This window comes from Ursus americanus, chromosome 18 (assembly GCF_024610735.1).
Source record: "Ursus americanus isolate L20-20 chromosome 18, mUrsAme1.1.p, whole genome shotgun sequence".
Taxonomy (NCBI): domain Eukaryota; kingdom Metazoa; phylum Chordata; class Mammalia; order Carnivora; family Ursidae; genus Ursus; species Ursus americanus.
Genome location: NC_142144.1, coordinates 41,815,756 through 41,836,751, shown reverse-complemented (window position 1 = coordinate 41,836,751; position 20,996 = coordinate 41,815,756). Strand labels below are relative to the sequence as shown.

Here is a 20,996-nt window from a genome sequence, read left to right as displayed (position 1 = left end):
CATAAGGATTTTTTTTAACCCCAAACTATTTTAAAATTAGTTCTACATTTTATGTATTTGTCACTTATACCATATACAACTTCAAAAATCACATTTTCTGTATTTCACACCTTACATACTATGCACTTTGCATCAATAAATTATACAAAGTCTTTCCTCAAATACCCAAAACCTTTTTGTCATAACCATCAAATGTGAATTAATATAAAGATGACCACACAATTTTCTCCTTTACAAGAAGATCCTTAATGAGATAAAGCTACTACATTATTGAAATCACAGTTAGTAAACTGATAATTAGCATTCCTACCCATACCTCAAGAATGGAATGGAACAATACTCGATATAAAATTTTAAATATGTAATGTATGCTAATCTTACCTTTACAATTTGGAAAGACAGATATGCTATAAATGTAATTGGTATGTCCATAATATACTTCAAGACACTCGCCAGTGATTTGCCACCTTCTAATACTAGCATCATTTGCACAGGAAAGAAATTCTGTTTCACTCAAAATTGCTAAACCTCTTACACAGTCTTCATGCCCTGTATGAAAAGAAGAATAATACAAACCAGTAAGATGGATGATTTCAATGATGGATCTATGTATTTAACTAACATTATAAAACATGTCAGTGAGTAGTAATAACTGATTTTCAAAGCAGAGAAATTAAGTTTTTTCTGTAGAAAAGTCTGGTAACCAAACTTTGTATTTTAGGTTTGGCAATATTTTTTATCACCAGCCTTCAGAAGTTATTTTACATTTATCTTATCTTCTCCAAATTATTTCCTGAAGCTCTCCAGAAATAAGATTCTGATCCCAAAAATTCTTCATTTTTACCTGACAATTCATTTTCAACTTTTCGTCCCCAATAACAAGAGTAATTCATAACATACAAAACATTCAAACATGACAAAGAGTAATAGCCCCTAAATTTCTCAAAACATAATACTGAAATTAATATTTATAAGGCACTAATGAAAATTTAAAAAATTAAATTATAAAAAAGATTTCAATTATTTAAAGATTTGAAATAAAAACTATTATAGAAAAGTAAACTTTATTAAAGTATGAAAGAATCGGTTAAGAGAGATTAATTTATCTGAAACCACACAACTAGTGGAAAAGCTAAAACAAGAATTCGAGTTTCCTGCCTGCAATAATCCTACTTTTTTTTTTTTCTAAAGATTTTATTTATTTGACAGAGAGAGACACAGCGAGAGAGAGAACACAAGCAGGGGGAGTGGGAGAGGGAGAAGTAGGCTTCCCGCCGAGCAGGGAGCCCAACTCGGGGCTCGATCCCAGGACCCTGGGATTATGACCTGAGGCGAAGGCAGATGCTTAACAACTGAGCCACCCAGGCGCCCCAATAATCCCACTTCTTCTGATCCAACAAATCATAACTTCTCCCCTGATTCAACCAAACACAAATATAAAACCAAACATTACTGCTTTAAATCAGCAGAAACATTTCATAATATATATAAATGCAAGCATTAAAATGATACAATAAAAACTAATGACCAATTTTTTATAAGGCAAGATTTTATGGAATAAACTTCATTATTCTTAACTATGTAACTAGAAAAATACATATAATCCATTAATAAAAAAGTTTAAAATGTTTTTAAAAACTTCATAAAAGTCAATTTCTTTCAATATTAATTGAGGCAGTGCAGAAGATATTACTTTTTTTTTAAGGAGAGAACATTTTCTGAAGCTAACGACCTAATAAAGGAGATCAGGAATCAATTCCATGTTCAGTATTTGCTGCTTTAGATTAGCTACTGAAGATTAATAACAACTTGATAACATATATTATATGTATGGAAGCAGGAACACAGTGATGCTTAGTTACAACGTGTGCATCTATAGATAGTTTTATCTTCACAAAGGGACTTCTTGAAGTATTATCCAGACTAGTGATCAGTTTTGAAGGAGAAAATAAAAGAGAGGAAAAACAACAAAAAAAATTCACACCAAAAATTTAACTGCTCCACAAATAAATCATCAATACGAGTATTAGTCAGCAGATGCCACAGTGCAGGAGTTATTTAATAGGTGAGGTTCAAAAAGACTACCCACCTAAAATCCCAACATAAGCCTGAAATTTGTTATTACTAAATAATGTACTTCAAAATTCACAAAAGCACTAATGGTATCTTCCTCCATATATGAAATTAACAGTAGTGACCCACCATCAATAAGGTTTATGCTTGAAAGTTTCACGCTGAACTTGTTAAACCAAAAACAAATTGCATACCATATTATAAGCTCATCAATTAGCCATTTACTAGTCAACATCTAGTTGTTTTATGAGAGGTTTCATTATGTCTTTTAAAAGATTTTAAATATTAGGGGCGCCTGGGTGGCACAGCAGTTAAGCGTCTGCCTTCGGCTCAGGGCGTGATCCCGGCGTTGTGGGATCGAGCCCCACATCAGGCTCCTCCGCTATGAGCCTGCTTCTTCCTCTCCCACTCCCCCTGCTTGTGTTCCCTCTCTCGCTGGCTGTCTCTATCTCTGTCAAATAAATAAATAAAATCTTTAAAAAAAAAAAAAAAAAGATTTTAAATATTAGTTGTCAGAAAAGTTACATATACCCAAATTAAATGGTTCAAATACACTGGATGTTTTTCAAATACCATTTCAAGCTTCTAAGCTTTTGAGAAAACACCATTGGAGTGAATATGAAGTGATGAGGCTATAAATGTTGTCTACTCCGATCTTACCTGAAAAAGTCCTCTCACACCTTCCAGCTTTCCACAGTTTAATAGTCTTGTCTGCTGATCCAGTTAACATTAAGCCCTGCTCAGGTAAGATCTTTACTGCCCATACTGCAGCTGTATGACCCTGTGAGTGAAATGGGAATTAACTTAAGTTGCCACAGAATCATCACATTTAATTATTATGTAGAACATTCACACAGAACTACTACTGTACCTGTAAGGTCATCATGCACTTGTCATTCAGCCAGACTTTAGCAGTGGTGTCCCATGAGCCACTAAGTAATGTCCCAAATTTTCCAGATGAAAGACTACAAACTAAAGGGGAAAAAGGCATTAGTTAATACAATGTTATATAGAAAAATATTCAACCTTGCTAGTTATTAGAGCATTGCAATTTTATTTTTTAATTTTTAAAAAAGATTTATGTATTTGAGGGGCGCCTGGGTGGCACAGCAGTTGAGCGTCTGCCTTCGACTCAGGGTGTAGTCCCGGCGTTGTGGGATCGAGCCCCACATCAGGCTCCTCCACTGGGAATCTGCTTCTTCCTCTCCCACTCCCCCTGCTTGTGTTCCCTCTCTTGCTGGCTGTCTCTATCTCTGTCGAATAAATAAATAAAATCTTTAAAAAAAAAAAAAAAGATTTATGTATTTGAGAGAGAGAGAGAGAATCTGAAGCAGACTCCACACTGAGCATGGAGCCTGACGCAGGGCTCGATGTCATGACCCTGAAATCAAGACCTAAGCCTAAGCCAAGAGTCAGATGCTTAACCGACTCTGCCACCCAGGCACCCACAAAGCACCGCAATTTTAAACATTTTTTGAACTGACAGTAACTTGGGCACTTAAGGCTTAACTCAATGGAGATGCAGAAGAGTGCAGCGATCAAGAGCAGACCCTGGGCCAGAATGTCTGGGTGCAAGTGCGATGTGCTACTTATGGACTGTCTGACCAAGGGATAACCTCTGATTCCTCACCTGTAAAATGAGGGAACAGGATCAAATGGGTTGCACAATGCCTTCTGGTTATAAAAACCACATAGAAAGATAATGCAAATGATTCTAAAATGCTGTTTATAAAGATATTTAATTAAAATGACAAAAAAAACACACAAACCACTGGAGCCCAGCTAAATATTCAACAGTAATGGAATAGGTAACTAAATGTCTTATTATCTTAATATAAAATTATACAAGCTAAAAATTAAACGTGAAAAATTATCTAAAAAAACACAAACAAAAAAGAGTTCTGATTAAAAATGGCAGATTGTTGGGGCGCCTGGGTGGCTCAGTCAGTTGAGCATCCGGCTCACTTTCAGCTCAAGTCATGATCTCAGGGTCCTCAGACTGAGCCCTGTGTCAGGCTCCGAGCTCAGTGGGGAGTCTGCTAGAGATTCTCTCCCTCTGCCCCTCTCCACAGTCATTCCCTTGCTTGCTCGCTCGTGCTCTCTCTCTCAAGTAAATAAATCTTTCAAAAAAATTTGGCAGATTGTTCACAGTAAAGCTACCAATGGTATTATTCTACAAGGACAAAGAAAACAGAAAATAACATAACTGACTTAGCAAAATGGAGGAGATCATAATTTAAACACCCACAGAGAGAGATTAGAAAGAGTGACTCCCATCAGGGAACCCTCATGAGACTCAATATCCAGCTACTACGTTAGATGGAGAATGGGGCTAGGAAGAGGACTTGAAATGCTAGATCTCTCCTTTCAGCCTACATTGCCAGGAAAGTACATCCTCACCCACTGCAGAAAACTGAAGGTTTATTCTCTAGAGAAACTGAAGCACAATTTGTAGATTCAGGCAGCTGGGCAAAATAAAGGTCTGGAATAAGAAGCTCATGAAACACAAGGGAAATAAATGGAAAATCTACATCCCTTTCTCCCACAATACCAGCAGCCATGCATATATTCCCCTCCACCCAGGCAAGAGACAGGAGAGTTCTGCTTTAGAAGGCTGAATAATGCTAAAGAACTTCAGATAAGGACATGTGTGAGGTGTCCCATCTAAAAGGTCAGACCACCACCAGATTGCCTTCTAATGAAGCCCACCAATCACCAAAATCTATCTACACAAGCTAAAAAGTTTTCATTCTACTTCTTTATATCTTATTCTTAGATATGAGCAGCCAATTTAATATCAACAAGCATTTAATCAAAGTCTCCAACATGAAAGACAAAAATCAAAACAAAGAAACACAAAAATAAGGCGGAAGGGGGTAGGCAATCCAGAAGAGACAAATCCAACTTTAGGAAGCCAAAAAAAAAAAAAAAAAAAAGAAAAGAAAAGATGTGGGTGCCTGGGTGGCACAGTTGCTTAAAGCATCCGACTCTTGGTTTCAGGGCTCAGGTCAGGATCTCAGGGTCATGAGATCAAGCCCCACGCTCAGTCTGGAGTCTGCTTAAGACTCTCTCTCCCTCTGCCACTCTCTCTTCCCCAGGACTATCTCTCTAATAAATAAATAAATCTTTAAAAAAAAAAAAGGAAGTAAAAACACATACAAAAACAACAAAAAATGAATACTATAATATTTGCAAATAGGTTAAGATATTATATAAGAAAAGCTAGTGACAGAACAAGAAAAATAAAAGCTAAAAGTAGAAGAACCAAACCAAAACAAAATGGCACTAGAAAAAAAAAGTCTCCCCAGAGAATTAGACTAAAAAGTCAAAGACGCAAAAAATGAAAAAAGTGTAAAAAGTCAGAAAATAGTTTCAGAATGTTCAATATCCAATGAAAGGGACTCCAGAAAGAGATAATAGGGGACAGGGCAGAGGGGACAAAGAAATAATACAAGAAAGACTCGAAAGTGAAGGACACAAATGTTTAAATTCAATGAACCCACAAAGGTGCCAAATTTAAGGTACTTTCAGAGGCAGAGATGTACCGTGAAAATCTGTTACATCAGAAATAGAGATGATCCTAAAAGCTTACAAGGGGACCAGCAGTGTGTCTCATAGAAGATGGGAAATCAGAACAGCATCAAACTCTTCAGTTAACACTAGACACTAAAAGCCAATAGAGCAATGCCGTCAAAATTCTAAGATTAAATGATTAAAAAAAAAAAGATTGTATTTATTTATTTGACAGAGAGAGAGACAGCCAGTGAGAGAGGGAACACAAGCAGGGGGAGTGGGAGAAGAAGAATCAGGCTCCCAGCGGAGAGGCCTGACATGGGGCTCGATCCCACTACGCCAGGATCATGCCCTGAGCCAAAGGCAGACGCTTAACAACTGAACCACCCAGGCACCCCATATGATTAAATGATTTTAACACAGGATTTCACATCTAGCCAACTTAACAACCAGATGTAAGGACAGAATAAAGCCATTTTCTAATATACAAATATATTTAAAATAGCCCTATGTCGCAGCTTTCTTAAGAAGCTACAATAGCTTTATCACACCAAAACGAAAGTGCAAGCTAAAAATGATAAAAATATGGGAATTTTTTCTAGGAAATATATTGGCAAAGGGGAATACAGGGTTGACATCAGCCCAGAGCATCAATCCAACAGCAGGCCTGAAGAGGTAAGTTTCCAGGAAAAACATGGAACACATAAATATTGTGATGTGTGTGGTAGCCATTAGTGATATTCATCAGATATTTTCTGCTCTTTACCTTCTAAACAAATGGTAATACTGAACTTGCCCAGTTTTTTTTGGCTTTAGGCATGCCACATGACTTGTTCTGGCATTGAATAATGAGCAGAAATGTTATTCACCAGTAGAAACTTTAAGGACAGGTACACGATTAAGCCATCCATGTTCCCTCCCTGCTGCTGTGAAAGTGTCTTTCACAGTGTCTGTGAAAGCACGTATTGAGATGAAGCCTCTGTCACCCCAGATCCCTGCATAATTTTAAGGAGCAGAGCCCCCTGCTGCACTGCACTAGATCTGTAAGAAGCAAAGCAAACTTTTCTTGTGTTAAGCTCCAGAAATTCTGGAATTGTCTATTACAAGGTCACCTAGCCTACCTGACTGATTCAGAAACTGGTAGCACAAGTGAGGCCCTGCTGAAACAAAAACCTAAAAATGGCATTAGATTAATGGGCAGGTAGTGAGGAGGACACTGTCATCAGACAACGGAAGTGGGGTAACCCTTACGCAGTGAGGAGCATCTGGTGAAACTGCTGCCGGCAATAACCCAAGACAAGATATAGACTCGTAGCTCAAAAGAAAGAGGTTGGAAAATGGGACTTCGGTGATAGACGTCAGTTGCTATCAGTTACATCTAAGTACTAAAAGAATGGAATGAGATCAAGAAGTGGCTGGTTCTCACGCAGGAATGGAGTTCAGAAACTAGGGACTTGGGGCGCCTGGGTGGCACAGCGATTAAGCATCTGCCTTCGGCTCAGGGCGTGATCCCGGTGTTGTGGGATCGAGCCCCACGTCAGGCTCCTCTGCTGTGAGCCTGCTTCTTCCTCTCCCACTCCCCCTGCTTGTGTTCCCTCTCTCACTGGCTGTCTCTATCTCTGTCAAATGAATAAATAAAATCTTTAAAAAAAAAAAAAAAAAAAAAGAAACTAGGGACTTGCAGGGTGAGAAGAGCCAACTGCCTCTCAACCCCAAATGATAAAATACAAACCTGAGAAGGCCATTTAGCAGCAAAGGACAAATGAAACTCAGCCATGCAAGAGGAACAAATCAAAAACACGACCAGCATGCACAGTGCCAACATTTCTAAATGGATTTTAAGTATATTCAAAGCAAAGGAAATTAGGCTGTCACCATGAAAATAAATGCCTTCAGCTCGGTGAATGGCTCAAGGAAAAGAACCTGAGGGTGCAGCTTTCCCAATGAGCTCTGACAGGCTCAAGGCTTCAGTAGTAATATCTGGAAAGGCAGGTAGGAAAAGAGGAAAGGAGAGAGGAGGAGAAATACAACAAATCAGGCTACAGCTGAGGGTATGGCTATTGACACAGAGGTCTGACTGGAATCAAATAGGCAAGAAGCCTAATAAGAGAGTTGCATTGCCAAGAACTAAAAAAAAAAGTCTGTGACTGTTCAAGACTTAAAATGACCCCTATGCACCAAATCTTATAGGCAGAAGGCAAGCTGAGAATGTTGTTCCGTCTCCAAGGAGGGTATGCATCAAGGTGACCAAGGAGAATAACAGAAAAGAAAGAATACTCAGGAAGGCTGAAGGAGAGCTGTGAAGAATAATGGACTGGGGAACCCCTTTTAGAGACCAGAGAGACCAGATCACAAAAATCTCTTCACTCTCCAAGTAGGTAAGTTCTTGAAACAGACGCCCGTCTAGATGTCAATATGACTACAGATTAGGAACTGCTGTCTTGCACCATTCCCTTTTCTGAATGGCAGTGTTGGCTCTGATTACCCTACAGTTCCACAACTGTATAACTGGGTGAATGGATGACAGAGAACCTGTGTTTTTAGCCCACAGATCTCTGACTTCAAGAGAGGGCTGGACCTGATGTCAAAACACCTGAGCACCACCTCTCTCATGCTTAAAACAATATCTATCACCCAGAGATTCTTAACTTTGGGATTGATGCTCTAACTGGATGAGAAATTTGGCTTGTCTGACACTGAGAGAGAGGTGGGTATGTTCTGCCTGCATAAGGGACAGCAAGCTGAATAACTGATAACCAGAGGCAGACTGTGGTAGCTTGCCCTTTCTGTGCATGACGTTAGGCACAGCCAATGATGCACACATTAGTCAACAGTATGAATGGTGGCTGACACTTTCAGGTAAATGCTTTCAAGAGTCAATGCATTATTAATCACACTGCCCTTTCTCTGCTACAACAAACTCCAGAAGCATATAGTAAGAGAGAGCCCCCAATCAGTCTGGGTCCCTGAGAAACTCCAGGAGCAGATTCCCTTCACTAATCCATGATAACTATGTACAGTGAGTGAGAAATACTCTTGTGTGATGACACTGAGATCAGGGAAGTGTTTGTTACTATAACATAACTTAGCCTATTCTGATTCATTATGTGTTAGACTATTTGAAAAATGTAACAGGCATTTAGGAAACTTCCTGCAACCCTTGTAAAATATCAGCTACAGTTATGCAGAAAAATATGGAAATGAAGAAAAGGGGCCATTAACTTTAGGAAAAAACAATTTTTAACCTGGATAGGAATATAATTTAAGAACAATATATGTACTGATTACATTTAAACAAACATTCCCCAAATTCTGTTACCTACTCTACTCCAAAAAAATCTTAAGTGACTTTCATAAATATATATAATATAATAAAACTAAAAACAAGTAGAAAAGCAAGTAGGACAAAAGGAAAATAGGATTTGTATGTAAAATATGAAGTTGTAAACAGGTGCTGGTGTTGAGCTTCTGCAAAGAAGCAGAAACCTTTGCTTAGATGATACTAAGAGACACACAGTCGTTACCATGTGCCAGACACCATAAAAAGTACATTACATTCCACAAGAACCCCAGGAACTAAGGGCTGCTGTTATTCCCATTTAACAGATGAGGAAACTAAAGTTCAGAGAAATGAAATGAAATGATTTTAATCTTTAAAATGAAAAAAATTAGATAATCAGGAAATAGTCTTGGTAATTGAAACAGAAAATACCTTCTGTGGATCTGTAAAGTATTACCTATGCTTAGTCATAGGGACAAAGACCGAAACAGATTACTGTACACATAAAAATATGATTACTGTATCTGAATATTGAAATCAAAGTAAAATTTTCCATTTATATGAAAAGTTCCTTTTCAAATAATTAAAAATTTAAAAAAATCAACTTAAAGGTTATGCATCCTCAGTTGTTCTTTAAACTCAAATGTCCAGAAGAGTAGTAAATTTAACCATTTGATTTTATATTAATACATTATTCATGAACCAGTCTAAAAACAAAGAACCATAAGTTTTCAGGAAATGGTTAATTTTTAAAAACTTTTTTCTTTTGGATAAACTTATTTCTCAGATAATAATAATTTACCTCCAAAAATATATACCATGTATTTCCTAACGGATAATTGTGAATCAAGCTGAATTTACAAAATAACGTTCGGTTTTTAAATCTGTGGGAACAGGAGGTTCTCTCATAAGAAGAATTAGCTGCCAATTCCAATTTTCTAAATGTCTCACCTTGACAGTTGTAATTGGGAATGCTTTTTATATTCTCTCAGAGATCAATGTAACATATAATTCAAGAGAAACATTATTTTGAGAGATCAGAAAACTTCTTTCTTAAAATTTCTTTCACGATCAGGCAGAAAGGACGAATAACAAAATAAATCTCTTTCAATAAGCATAGGGAGCACTTAGCTTTGAATAGGTAGGGGAGAAAAGCCTTACGATATCATATAATGTAAGATAAAATTACTTAGAATCACAACTTATAGGTGCGCCTGGGTGGCACAGCGGTTAAGCGTCTGCCTTCGGCTCGGGGCGTGATCCCGGCGTTGTGGGATCGAGCCCCACATCGGGCTCCTCCGCTGTGAGCCTGCTTCTTCCTCTCCCACTCCCCCTGCTTGTGTTCCCTCTCTCGCTGGCTGTCTCTATCTCTGTCAAATAAATAAATAAAAAAATCTTAAAAAAAAAAAAAAGAATCACAACTTATAATGTAACTGGGAAGTGTTATACATATCAACTAAAAGATAGTACTACTCTACTATCTAGAAAATAAGATTTGGACTAGAAAACTGACCAAAAAATAATATAAGAATGTCAATCATTAATTTCTTCAGCTAAATTCACTAGCATGGTATGGGGTATCAAAGGAGGGGAAAAAAAACAAATAATATTTGGCCTCTAAAACATCAAGCAAACTAACAAAATAACAAAAGATTACCTTATAATAAAGTACAAATAAATCAGGCAGAAAAAAACACCCTACAAAACTGAAACAGTAGTTTTTACTCTACAGATTTCTATAAGATCTCATAACACCGTAAAAGATCAAGACAAACATGATTACATAAAAATTGACTTTTGCACTACAAAAAAAATTGCAAAGTAAAAAAGATAACAAAATGGGAAAAAAACTGTGATTTGTATCAACGGGTTAATAACTCTAATTAAGGATTTCAAAAATGGCCAGTAACCCTGTATTAAATGGGCAAGAGTTTTTAATACAGTTCACAGGAAAAAGAAGGATAAAAATCCCTTCCATATAGGAAGATGCCCCTCTCTATAAAAAGAGAGATGCAAATTTCACTTTTCACTTATCATTTTGGCAACAATCTAAAAATCTGACATCATACTCCATCGGTAAGGAAAATAGGGACTCATGATGCTGCTGGAAATGCAGAAAAAGTTACAACTAATGAAGGGACTCCACAATACTCAACAAAAAACTACTTTGCACTTATAACAAAACATATATGCACTTATCTTTTGATCCAGAAATGGATATTATACCTAAGTGACACTTCCAAGAGAAAGAAATGACATATGTACAGAGCCATTTATCATGGCAGTATCTGTACTAGCAAAAGATTGCAAACTCAGATGCCTATCAATAGGGGACTAGTTGAATAAGCTAGAATCACCATAGCACAGCTAGCTAAACAGTGAATAAAAATGCCACTGTAAAAACGAATGAAGAAGATGTCTATATAGCATAATAAAGAGATCTCCAAGGTGGTAATATTATCAAGCAAAAAGAGGAAGGCAGAAAATTTCATATAGTATCTTTTTATCTTTTATATATAAAGGAGCAATATAAATATACATACCTATCCGCTAACAAATTTAATAAAAAATATAAGGAAAAAGATAGTGCAAGAAGGCAACACAGACTAAATCTAGACTTCTTTGAACATACCTTGTTGTTTTCCTTTGAAATTGTATATATTTTATAGAATTATAGAACAAGATAAGGTTTAAAAAATTCCTGTTGAACACCATTACAGCCCAAACTGAGGTTTCCAGTTATTATTGCCCCATTAAAAAAACAAAAGCAAAAAACAGGGCTTCTTGGTGAAACAGCTGATTTCAGGTCTAGAAGAAGAAATGCATAAAGTGAACCTGGAACATTCTGTAGTACCAAAAGCAAGGAAGATTGCTAAAGGTCTTATCAAAAGTCCACCAGGGCCAATTTAAAGAGGTTTCCAACGGTCAAATATGGGACAATTTGAGAATGAAAAAGAAAAAAAAAAAAAGATGCTAGGAAACCTGCTCACTCTGAAACTCTGTAAAAGAGCATTTATCCTGCCTTCCCTGTATAAAAGTCTCCCATGTAACCAAAGAATTGATATGAGAAAATTCTATATTTAAAAAAATGCTAGCTTATAAATGCAAAAATAATGGTAGAATTAGAGTACATAGATCTTGCAAATCTTAATGAAATACTAGATCTGTGTGTGATCATCAATACATGCTAAAAACCATTACATAAAAGACTGATGGGAATTTAAAATGAATGAATGATACAACACTTGAACCTACTAATTAATCTTAACATCACAGAGATGTTAAGTGCCTCTTAATGTGCTACAGCTGAAAGTATGCAATACTACCTATAACGTGTATTTGCCAAGAACTTGATCTGAATTAAGCTTCTAGATCTAATAGCTTATAAGACATACAGGGGATTGAGGAACATATAAAAGTAAACAATGAGGCTTTAATCAGCAAAGTTCAGATTGCAGGAAAGCCTACAGGATAAATTAGCTGGTTTCAAATAGAGAGGGGGAAAAAAAAGGAAAGAAACCCATAGATGAAAAGACATGTGGACCTTAGTTCAGTCACAGTTCAAATTGTAAAAAAACATTTATGAGACAACTGAGTATAATTTGAGCCTTCATGGGATACTTGATAATAAGAAATTAGGTTTTGTTTTAGGCGTAATGATTATTAAAAAAAAAATTCTTATCTTTTAGAGGGATCAACAAACTATGGCCTATGGGCCACCCGTTTTTGTACAGTGTACAAACTAGGAATAGTTTTTACATTTTTAAGTGATTGAGGGAAAAAACTGAAAGATATTTCCCGATATGTGAAAATTATGACATTCAAATTTCAGTGTCCATAAATAGAGATTTATTGAAATACAGACATGCTCATTCATTTATTTATTGTCAATGGCTGCTTTTGTACACAACAGCAGAGTTGAAAAGTTGTAAAAGTGACCACATGGCCTGCAAAGCCTAAAATATTTACTATCTGGCCCTTTACAGAAAAGGTTTGCCAAACCCTAATTTAAAGCTACATATTAAGGTATTTACAAATGAAACAGTATATTGGAAATCTCCTTTAAAATAATGTTGTGGAAGAGGGGATAGATGAAACAAGACAGGCCGCATGCTGACAATACATATAACGCTATGTAAATACGTGGGTGGAAAAGAGCATTATTCTCTTTTATATATAACTACTTATAAAATACTGTGTTTATACTCTTATATACATGTCAAGACTTCCTTAATAAAGTTTAAAAAGTCTGTATCACTCTGTATTAAAGATTTCACATACATACGCACAAAACATCTTACAAATTTTTTTAAAGGAATTAAGTTTAAAGTGTTGATGGGCCATACTATTTGCTTACAGATCCAGACATAAAATAGGTACACATATTGCACTGATTAATAAGCATATCATTTTATAACAAAGAGCCATGAAGCCACACACAAATCCAGGAACATCAATCAGAAATATACACAAATCACAGAAAACAATATTCAGAATATTCTTCAGTTATGATATCAAGGCCCTAAACACATTTGTTCTTGGTCTTCGATCTGCTGTATAAATACAGATATAACAACCAAAAGATGGAGAAATGTTTTTAGTCTTCCTATGTTAATTCCTTGCACAAAATAGTTGAAAAACCAAAACCACAAAGTGAATTAAAATTATACGACTTCTTCCTTTTGTAATGGTACACTACTTTTTACATATATAAGCATGTCAACCTTTACTGATGACAACAATAAATCTGTAACAGAGAATTTACAGAATGATGACGATTGAAAAAGGTTTTCACTACCAAGCTATAGCCATAGATAAAACAAACAATAAATAGTACGGAATGCAGATATGTGAATTTTATTTTCCAAAGGATGAAACTTCTTCAAATAGAAAAAAAAACAAAGCATTATACTCACCAGTATTCTTGTGACCTTTCAGTATATAAAGTGGTGCTGGACTTTCCAGTGAGAAAATGCAAATATTGTGGTCATTTCCTCCAGTGGCGATCAGTCCATGAGGGTACATGTCACTTGAAGGTATGATGCATACACAAGATACAAAATTGGAGTGGCCACTCATACAGTGCATTTCTGTAAAGCCCCTGTTAGGACTAGAAAGACATGATAATTAATAAGACATACATGTGGCCCCTGACTTAGCATAGGACATGAGATGAATTGTCAGAGTACTCATTTTCTTTTAGTGTTCAGGTTGAACTTTACAGTACATGTTACTTTAAGGATCTATTGTTTTAAGTTAAATATTAAATATCTAATTTTATTAGCTACTATTGAGATTCACATCAGATTCAAAGTTTAATTTGTACTTCACGGAGAAAAGTATGTTAATTAAGGGAAAGAAAAAGGAGGAAAGAGAGGGAAACAAGTATCATAAATGGCTTTTTCTCATATTCCATCTTTATTTATATTCATCTGTGACTGTCACCCTCAGAAATCCCTAGTGAAGTGAAACATTCATGCAATTAGGAATAATGGAATCTACTATCGAGAAGCCTTAAACACAAGGAGTATATTTTCACACTATGAAATATTAATTTAGTACCCATTAGTATAGTATGTATATCTAAATAGCTAGACCATCAATCATCTTCAATATGCAAACCAAGGGAATACAGGGATATAAAAACGACTGTTCTAGAGACACAGCATATTAATAAATGTCTTGGGATTAGAAAGATTATCAGCTTCTGGGGTGCCTGGGTGGCTCAGTTGGTTAAGCGTCCTACTCTCGATCTCAGCTCAGGTCTTGATCTCAGGGTCATGAGTTCAACCCCTGTGTTGGGCTCCACGCTGGGCATGGAGCCTACCAGGAAGGAAGGAAGGAAGGAAGGAAGGAAGGAAGGAAGGAAGGAAGGAAGGAAGGAAGGAAGGAAGGAAGGAATGAATTTAGGTTAGTTATCAATTTGTTTTATTCATCAGTCACTCAGCATCACTGCCTGACCTAACAAGTCAAACAACAGATTACAATATACTATGTGAAGGCAGTAAGTTAGCTGCTGAGAGGAATATAAAGAATTATATCCATGACTCAAGCTAAATCAAAAAGTTTACAATGTAGTGGAAGGAGACAGGACAATTGCATATAAAAGACTCCCAGATAAACATAAATACACACACATTTCAAAGAAAAGCATAAACCCACAAGGCCAGGGAGAATGAGAAGAAAAAGAAACAGGAATATAACTTGGAATACTGAAAGCTGATTAAAAAATAGCAAAGGCTATAGGAGACCTGAGAAAACTGAGTTCTAAGTAGGTATTAGGCAAAGTAGAGGACCAGTCTGCCAATGAATCCCCAAAAAGCTCAAGAATATTAGCGGCACTACCCATGAATAGGGACAAAAAAAGGGTAGGAACTAGAATAAGGAAGACTACTGAAAATCTTCAGAATCAGTTGGAGGCCAAATCATATGAAAAAACCCTCAAAGGAAGGTATTTGGTAGTAGCTATTTTTAACTTATCCACTTTATTATTTTTTTTAAATACGCTTTTAGAAAGCATTTTATCAACAGGCCTACAGAAATCCAAAAGATAGGATGTGTTTAAAAATCTATATTATATAAACCGCTAAATCTACTTATTTGTGACTCTTAGCACTTCCTACTATAGATGTTTCTGTGCATCTTCTTTAGTGGTCTATGAAGTTCTGAAAGGCAAAATCCAGATCTAATTCTTCTTTTTATCCCCCCAAGTTCCTAACACAATGTTATATGTGGTAAGCATTAAATATTTCTTGAATTGATGGAAAAAAATACTTAATACCAGTGTTAAGGGGGGGGGGGGAAGCAGCTATATATCCCAGCCAGACAACTGCCCGTCTTGCACCCAGAAAAGCTGAAAATCTTTGACTGGAAGGACACAAGGCATAGCTGAGACTTGGGGTATGAGGAACCGGTACCTTCACAAGGGCAGTCATTCTCCAGGCAGATCAGTCCAATGAAATGGTCCAGCCAGATAACCCTACACTGAAGCTCACAGCCAGCAAGCCCCAACCATGGGGAGACCCTCCCAGGAGCTTTTTGGTCCTCCACTCTTAACAATGAGCACAAAACAAGGATGACCAGACATATGGGGAAAGCACTCTTCACCATGAAATATAGTGATCAAAATAAATAGGGAGGGGAAAAAACCAATTTGAAGGAAACAGACCACTAAGAAAAAAATAACTTAAAAAAATCATCACTATCATTCTTAGAGATATATTGCAACCATGGAACAGGAACATAATTTCACAAAAAGTCAAGGCAATTTCTGAGAGAATACAGCAGAGAGAGAGAGAGAGGGAAAATAAATTCAGAAACAAGTTCAATATCTGAATTAAAAGTTCCAGAAAATAAGGACAGAGAAAATCAAGAGGAAGAAACCTAAGAACTGATTTAAGAAAATGTCCCAGAACTTACAGACATGAGTTTTCACATTAAAGGGCCCTCTAATGGCCCAGAACAATGCATGAATATACACTGTCTTCCAGAGAGAAAAAAATAATAGCTCAAGAATCAGATTGGCTTCAGACTTCTCAATTGTAACATTAAAGCCTAGAATACAATGGAGCAATGGCTCCTTAATTCTGAAGGAAAACTATTTGGGAATTAGAACGGTAGTACAAACATTTAAATTTTTATTCAAGTGGCAAGCAGAATAAAATCATTTTCAGACTTGCAAGGTCTAATACATTTATCACCAATGCACTTTATTTCAGGAAGTTCCTGAAGAATATGCTCCAGTAAGTCACCAGGAAAGAAAACTAAGAAGTAAAAGGACACAGATAACAGAAATCCAATACAAGAGGCCCAAAAGAGGGAACTGTAGAGAGCAAAATGAAGGCAGATCGCTGGATTTGTTGTGCACCAGACGTAGACAGACCAGTTTTCATTGCCGGGAAGATGAAACTAAAATATCCAGGGTGTCTAAAGCTCTTGAGAAGAGATTTAGGCAACTAGCTAGGAATATGAAGTTGAATTGGTGATAAATACATAGAAAATGAAACAAATGAAAACCTAAAAGAGGGCACTTACTAGCAACAGGGAGATCATAAAATGGTTGAGGAAAAGTTATCATAGTTTATTTCACAGCTCCGGTGTAAATAGACTGTGCAGTCATAAAATACTGATTTCATCTAAATTAAGGTTAACTACAAGGGTTAGAGCATAGAAAAAATGCATATATGATGGGGATTGTTAGGGGGCAGAAAGAGAGCTAAATACTCCATAGTATGAACAAAAATGCCTAAAATATTTTTAAAATAAAAAGAAATAGCAATAAAGCACTTTATACATAGATGTGCAAGTAAAATACAAAAAATAAGCAGTTAAAAGAGAGAAAAATTTTGCCTCCAAGAAAGGGAAATTGGAGTTGAGAAGAGAATGGCTCTGATTTCTCAACAAACCCCATGGAACTAACTGAACTTAGGACTCAAAGTGCTGAGTGTTTACATGAGGGAGAAATCATTTCAACCTCAGCATGGTCAGGGAAGATTTAAAACACAACCTTAAACCTGAAGTTGCATCTTTCAAATATGGGTAGTTTTCAAAAGGCAATGCAACAGTTGGTAACCGACTTGAGAAATTGTTTAATTTGAAGTGCGCTTACAGAGAGGCCTGAAGCAGTCTGAAACAATGGCATGTTGACTGGTTCAGTTCAGTGTCTAACCAAAAAATAATGTCTCCATTCTGAAGGGTCTTCTGAAGGCCCAGAGAATTTCTGGATTTTCAATGGGCTTTTGCGAAAGACACAGTATCTTGTTTAGTGCATTCTAGAATAGAACTACTTTGCTTCCCTAAAACTAAATTAAATTCCCCCAGCAGTCCCAAGCCATCTGTATACTAACTACCCTGATCAAGAACTCCATCAACAATGTACACGGGAAAACAATTTTCATTTACTATTTGGCCGCATTTACAGCACTTTATTAACTTTATTACCATACCATGAAATAGAAATTGTCAGGATGTCAGCCTTGAGGACACTTTTTATATGGGTGTAGAAAAGACTCATCACCCAGTGACTATGAGATGCCCTACTCTAAGCATTTGGAAATCGGAGAGAAAACAATCTTATCTCGCTAATCACCCACTATCCACTCCTGCGGGCGGCACAATGCAGGCTCTCAATGAGTGTTAGCTGAATAAATTCATGAATGATTTCGAACACAAAACCAAAAACATGAGTTTAAAAAAAAAAACCCCACTTTTCTGGGCACCTGGGTGGCACAGTCGGTTAAATGTCTGCCTTCGGCTCAGGTCATGATCCCAGGATCCTGGGATCAAGACCCACATGGCAAGGAGTCTGCTTTGCCCTCTGCCCCTCCCCCCACTCATGCTTGTGCTCATTCTCTCTCTCTCTCTCTGAAAGAAATAAAATCTTTAAAAAAAAAACACCACTTTTCAAATAGATGATTTCGGCCTCAAATTCCTGAAGTTCCTGGAAAATGCAAATGCTCCAGTGATTTAAGCTACAAAAGTTAGCAGAGTCCTACAAAACACGTGAAGTTTAATGACGGGACTTGACTATGACAGCGGGCATACTTTAGTTACTCCTTACTGCAATGTTTATATCCTACTAGGTATATGCTTCTACTGAACTCAATTTTAAAGATATAAGCTTAATCAGTAATGACACTCGAATACACAAAAAGTTAGGTGTTAGTGTTACTAAGTGATTTGGAATATCACAGAATCTTAGAAAGAGACCATTAGAGATCATCTCATCCAATTCAATATGCTCTACAATATTTCTAGTCTGTTTTATCATCATGTATTGGCTGCACTACAGCAAAAGCCTCCAGATTTCCACATTTATTCCTTGGCAATCCAATCTCCTCCAGCAGCTAGAAGAACTTCTCAACAGGTCAATCAAATCATGCTGCTCCCTGCATGAAACTCACTGAAGGCTTCTGCTTACTCCTCACAGCACTCATACCATAGCATCTGGTTCCAGCCAACCTCTGGCTCCCGCCCTCACCTCACAGCTCATTCCCTCCCGCACAAAGGGACTTGCCTCTTTCTTAATCCAGCGTCTCTGTGCTTGATCCTCCTAATGTCTACAAAGCTCTTTGAATTCATCCCTCCTCATTCCTTGCTCCCATGACCAGGTCCACCTTGGTTATCAGCTTTAAAAAACAAAACCCTCCTCGGAGGGGCTTCCTTTAACATCCCTTCCCTCAATTCTATATTTGCTTTTTTCATAGTACACATGCCAGTGAATAATTATTTTACATTTTTCTGATCCACCTTCCCTCCCAGACTATAAGAAAGCTCCATGAAAACGGGGAACTTGTCTGTTGTCTTATTCTTCTTCAGGATTGTAAACAAATAGGAGGCACCCAACCAACAGTTATCATCTGAATTTATGCATGGTTACCCAAACTCTGAGGGAAACCCATACTAATGGGAGACTTACTACAGAACAAAGCAAATCATCTGAAGTTTTCTCTTTCTAAACTGAAAGCGGTCTCCTGGGTCATAAATTTCCTGTTACAACCAGCCAAATCAGAACTGACCCCTTGAACCTGATTTGGACCTGAGCTTAACCTTCTGTTCCTTAATTTATCTTTTTGGTTAATCCCTCTGACAATCTTTTGAAGGCAATGGGCTTTCTCTCAAGAAAACAGTACATCCCTACACATCCACAAAACATGGGAAAAGTTTCATTCCCTCCATCTAGGCCCACCCCACACTACGGCCCACTCCAGACTAAGAAACTCTAATTTGGACAATAAGGAGAGCAGCCAAGGCAACTTTCTGCCACGCAATTTTTCAGAACTAAGGTTCTCAAAAATTAAAAGTTCTCAAAAATTAAATGTGAGGGAAAACTACAGAGCAAATTCTAGGGAAAGAAGAGGATTTACTTCAATTACATGTCAGATGTTTCACAATGTCTCATTTGGGGTGGTGCACCTAGCACAAATAAATTTTCAAATCTAAAAGAAACACAGGAAATCATCGCCCAATAGATAAGAGGTTCGTCCAAGGTCACCCACCCGTTAGTGGTCAAGTTAGGACAAGAACATACGTCTCTATTATCCGCTAGGACAAGAATGTACGTCTGTTACCCGAAAGCGGTGCTCTTTCCACCTATATCTCACAGGTTTCTTACACAGTGCGCCCAGAGTACCAGTGCTCTCAGAACTGGGAGGGAACGAGGACTGGAGTGAAGGCCGGGGAGAGTGAAGAGTAACAGCAGGGAACGTCCCTCTCTTCCCATCAGCACTAGGAAGCTTGCAACACAGGCGGGGGTGGGTGGTGGGAGCCCCCGGACTCGCAGCGCTCACCTGTCTGGGACCCAGAGGCGGGTAGTGCGGTCTCGGGACACGGACACAAAGGCCCCCGGCGGATAGAGGCTGCATACCAGGCCCCGCACATCCAGCTCGTGACCTGAGAGAGAGCAGCTTAGCCGGTACCTGGCGGCGCCGCTCGCCATGGCCCTCGTCGGTCCGGCTCCCGCGGCCCAGGCACCGCGCGAGATCAGTCCGCAGGGGAGGCCGGGGGTGCGCCGGAGCGCGGCGGGCGAGTGGCCTGCAGGTGAGAGGCCGCTGAGGACCGGAAGAGCCCGAGAGCCGGTGCGGAAGGGCGACGGGAAAGGGGAGCGCCGAACGGGCCGAGTGACACAGCAACCCTGACATACACGCCGGAATTCATCATCGGTCTCAGCCCGCCATGACGCAAAGCGTGTGCGTCCCGGCTGCTGAGGCTGACGCCGAGCTGAAGCTCGCTTCCCTCCCGCGCCTCGGACCGCCAGCCAAGGAAAAGCTAACGTCCGGCCGTTTCGCCCGATCGCCCCAATCCAGGTCCTTTCCGAGCCCGAGTCGTCTCCGAGTCCTGGCTGAACTGTAGTGCAAGATGTGGACCGGGACTACAAGTCCCACAATGCCACGCGCCAGTGGGACCCGAGCCGCAGGGGCGCCGAATCCGGATATTTTAAATCTTGATCCGAGGGGCTGCGCGCTCTCTTGTGGTTGAAAAAGATTGCTTAGGTCGTTGTGTCAGGGCATTTTAGCCCAGATTGCCCCAAGCCTACTCTGCAGTCTCTGGAGATTTTCACAAGCTAAACGTTGTTTTTTAGTTACAACGAGAGAGCTAGGGACCAAGTTGTAATCAGTCATTTGCCTTAAAT

General features: G+C 38.2%; 1 protein-coding gene across 1 annotated transcript in view; it reads right to left on the bottom strand.

The window, feature by feature from the left end:
* The window catches only part of PLAA (phospholipase A2 activating protein), a 39,593-nt gene extending 18,890 nt beyond the window's left edge, over positions 1 to 20,703 (bottom strand). Inside the window, exons 1-5 of the mRNA XM_045780819.2 lie at positions 20,155 to 20,703; positions 13,783 to 13,976; positions 2,945 to 3,045; positions 2,734 to 2,854; positions 382 to 549 (exon numbers count right to left, since the gene is read on the bottom strand). Of these exons, the coding sequence (XP_045636775.2) occupies positions 382 to 549; positions 2,734 to 2,854; positions 2,945 to 3,045; positions 13,783 to 13,976; positions 20,155 to 20,303 (733 nt within the window). The 5' untranslated portion in view covers positions 20,304 to 20,703. The remainder of the gene's footprint in view (positions 1 to 381; positions 550 to 2,733; positions 2,855 to 2,944; positions 3,046 to 13,782; positions 13,977 to 20,154) is intronic.
* Positions 20,704 to 20,996: the final 293 nt, after the last annotated feature.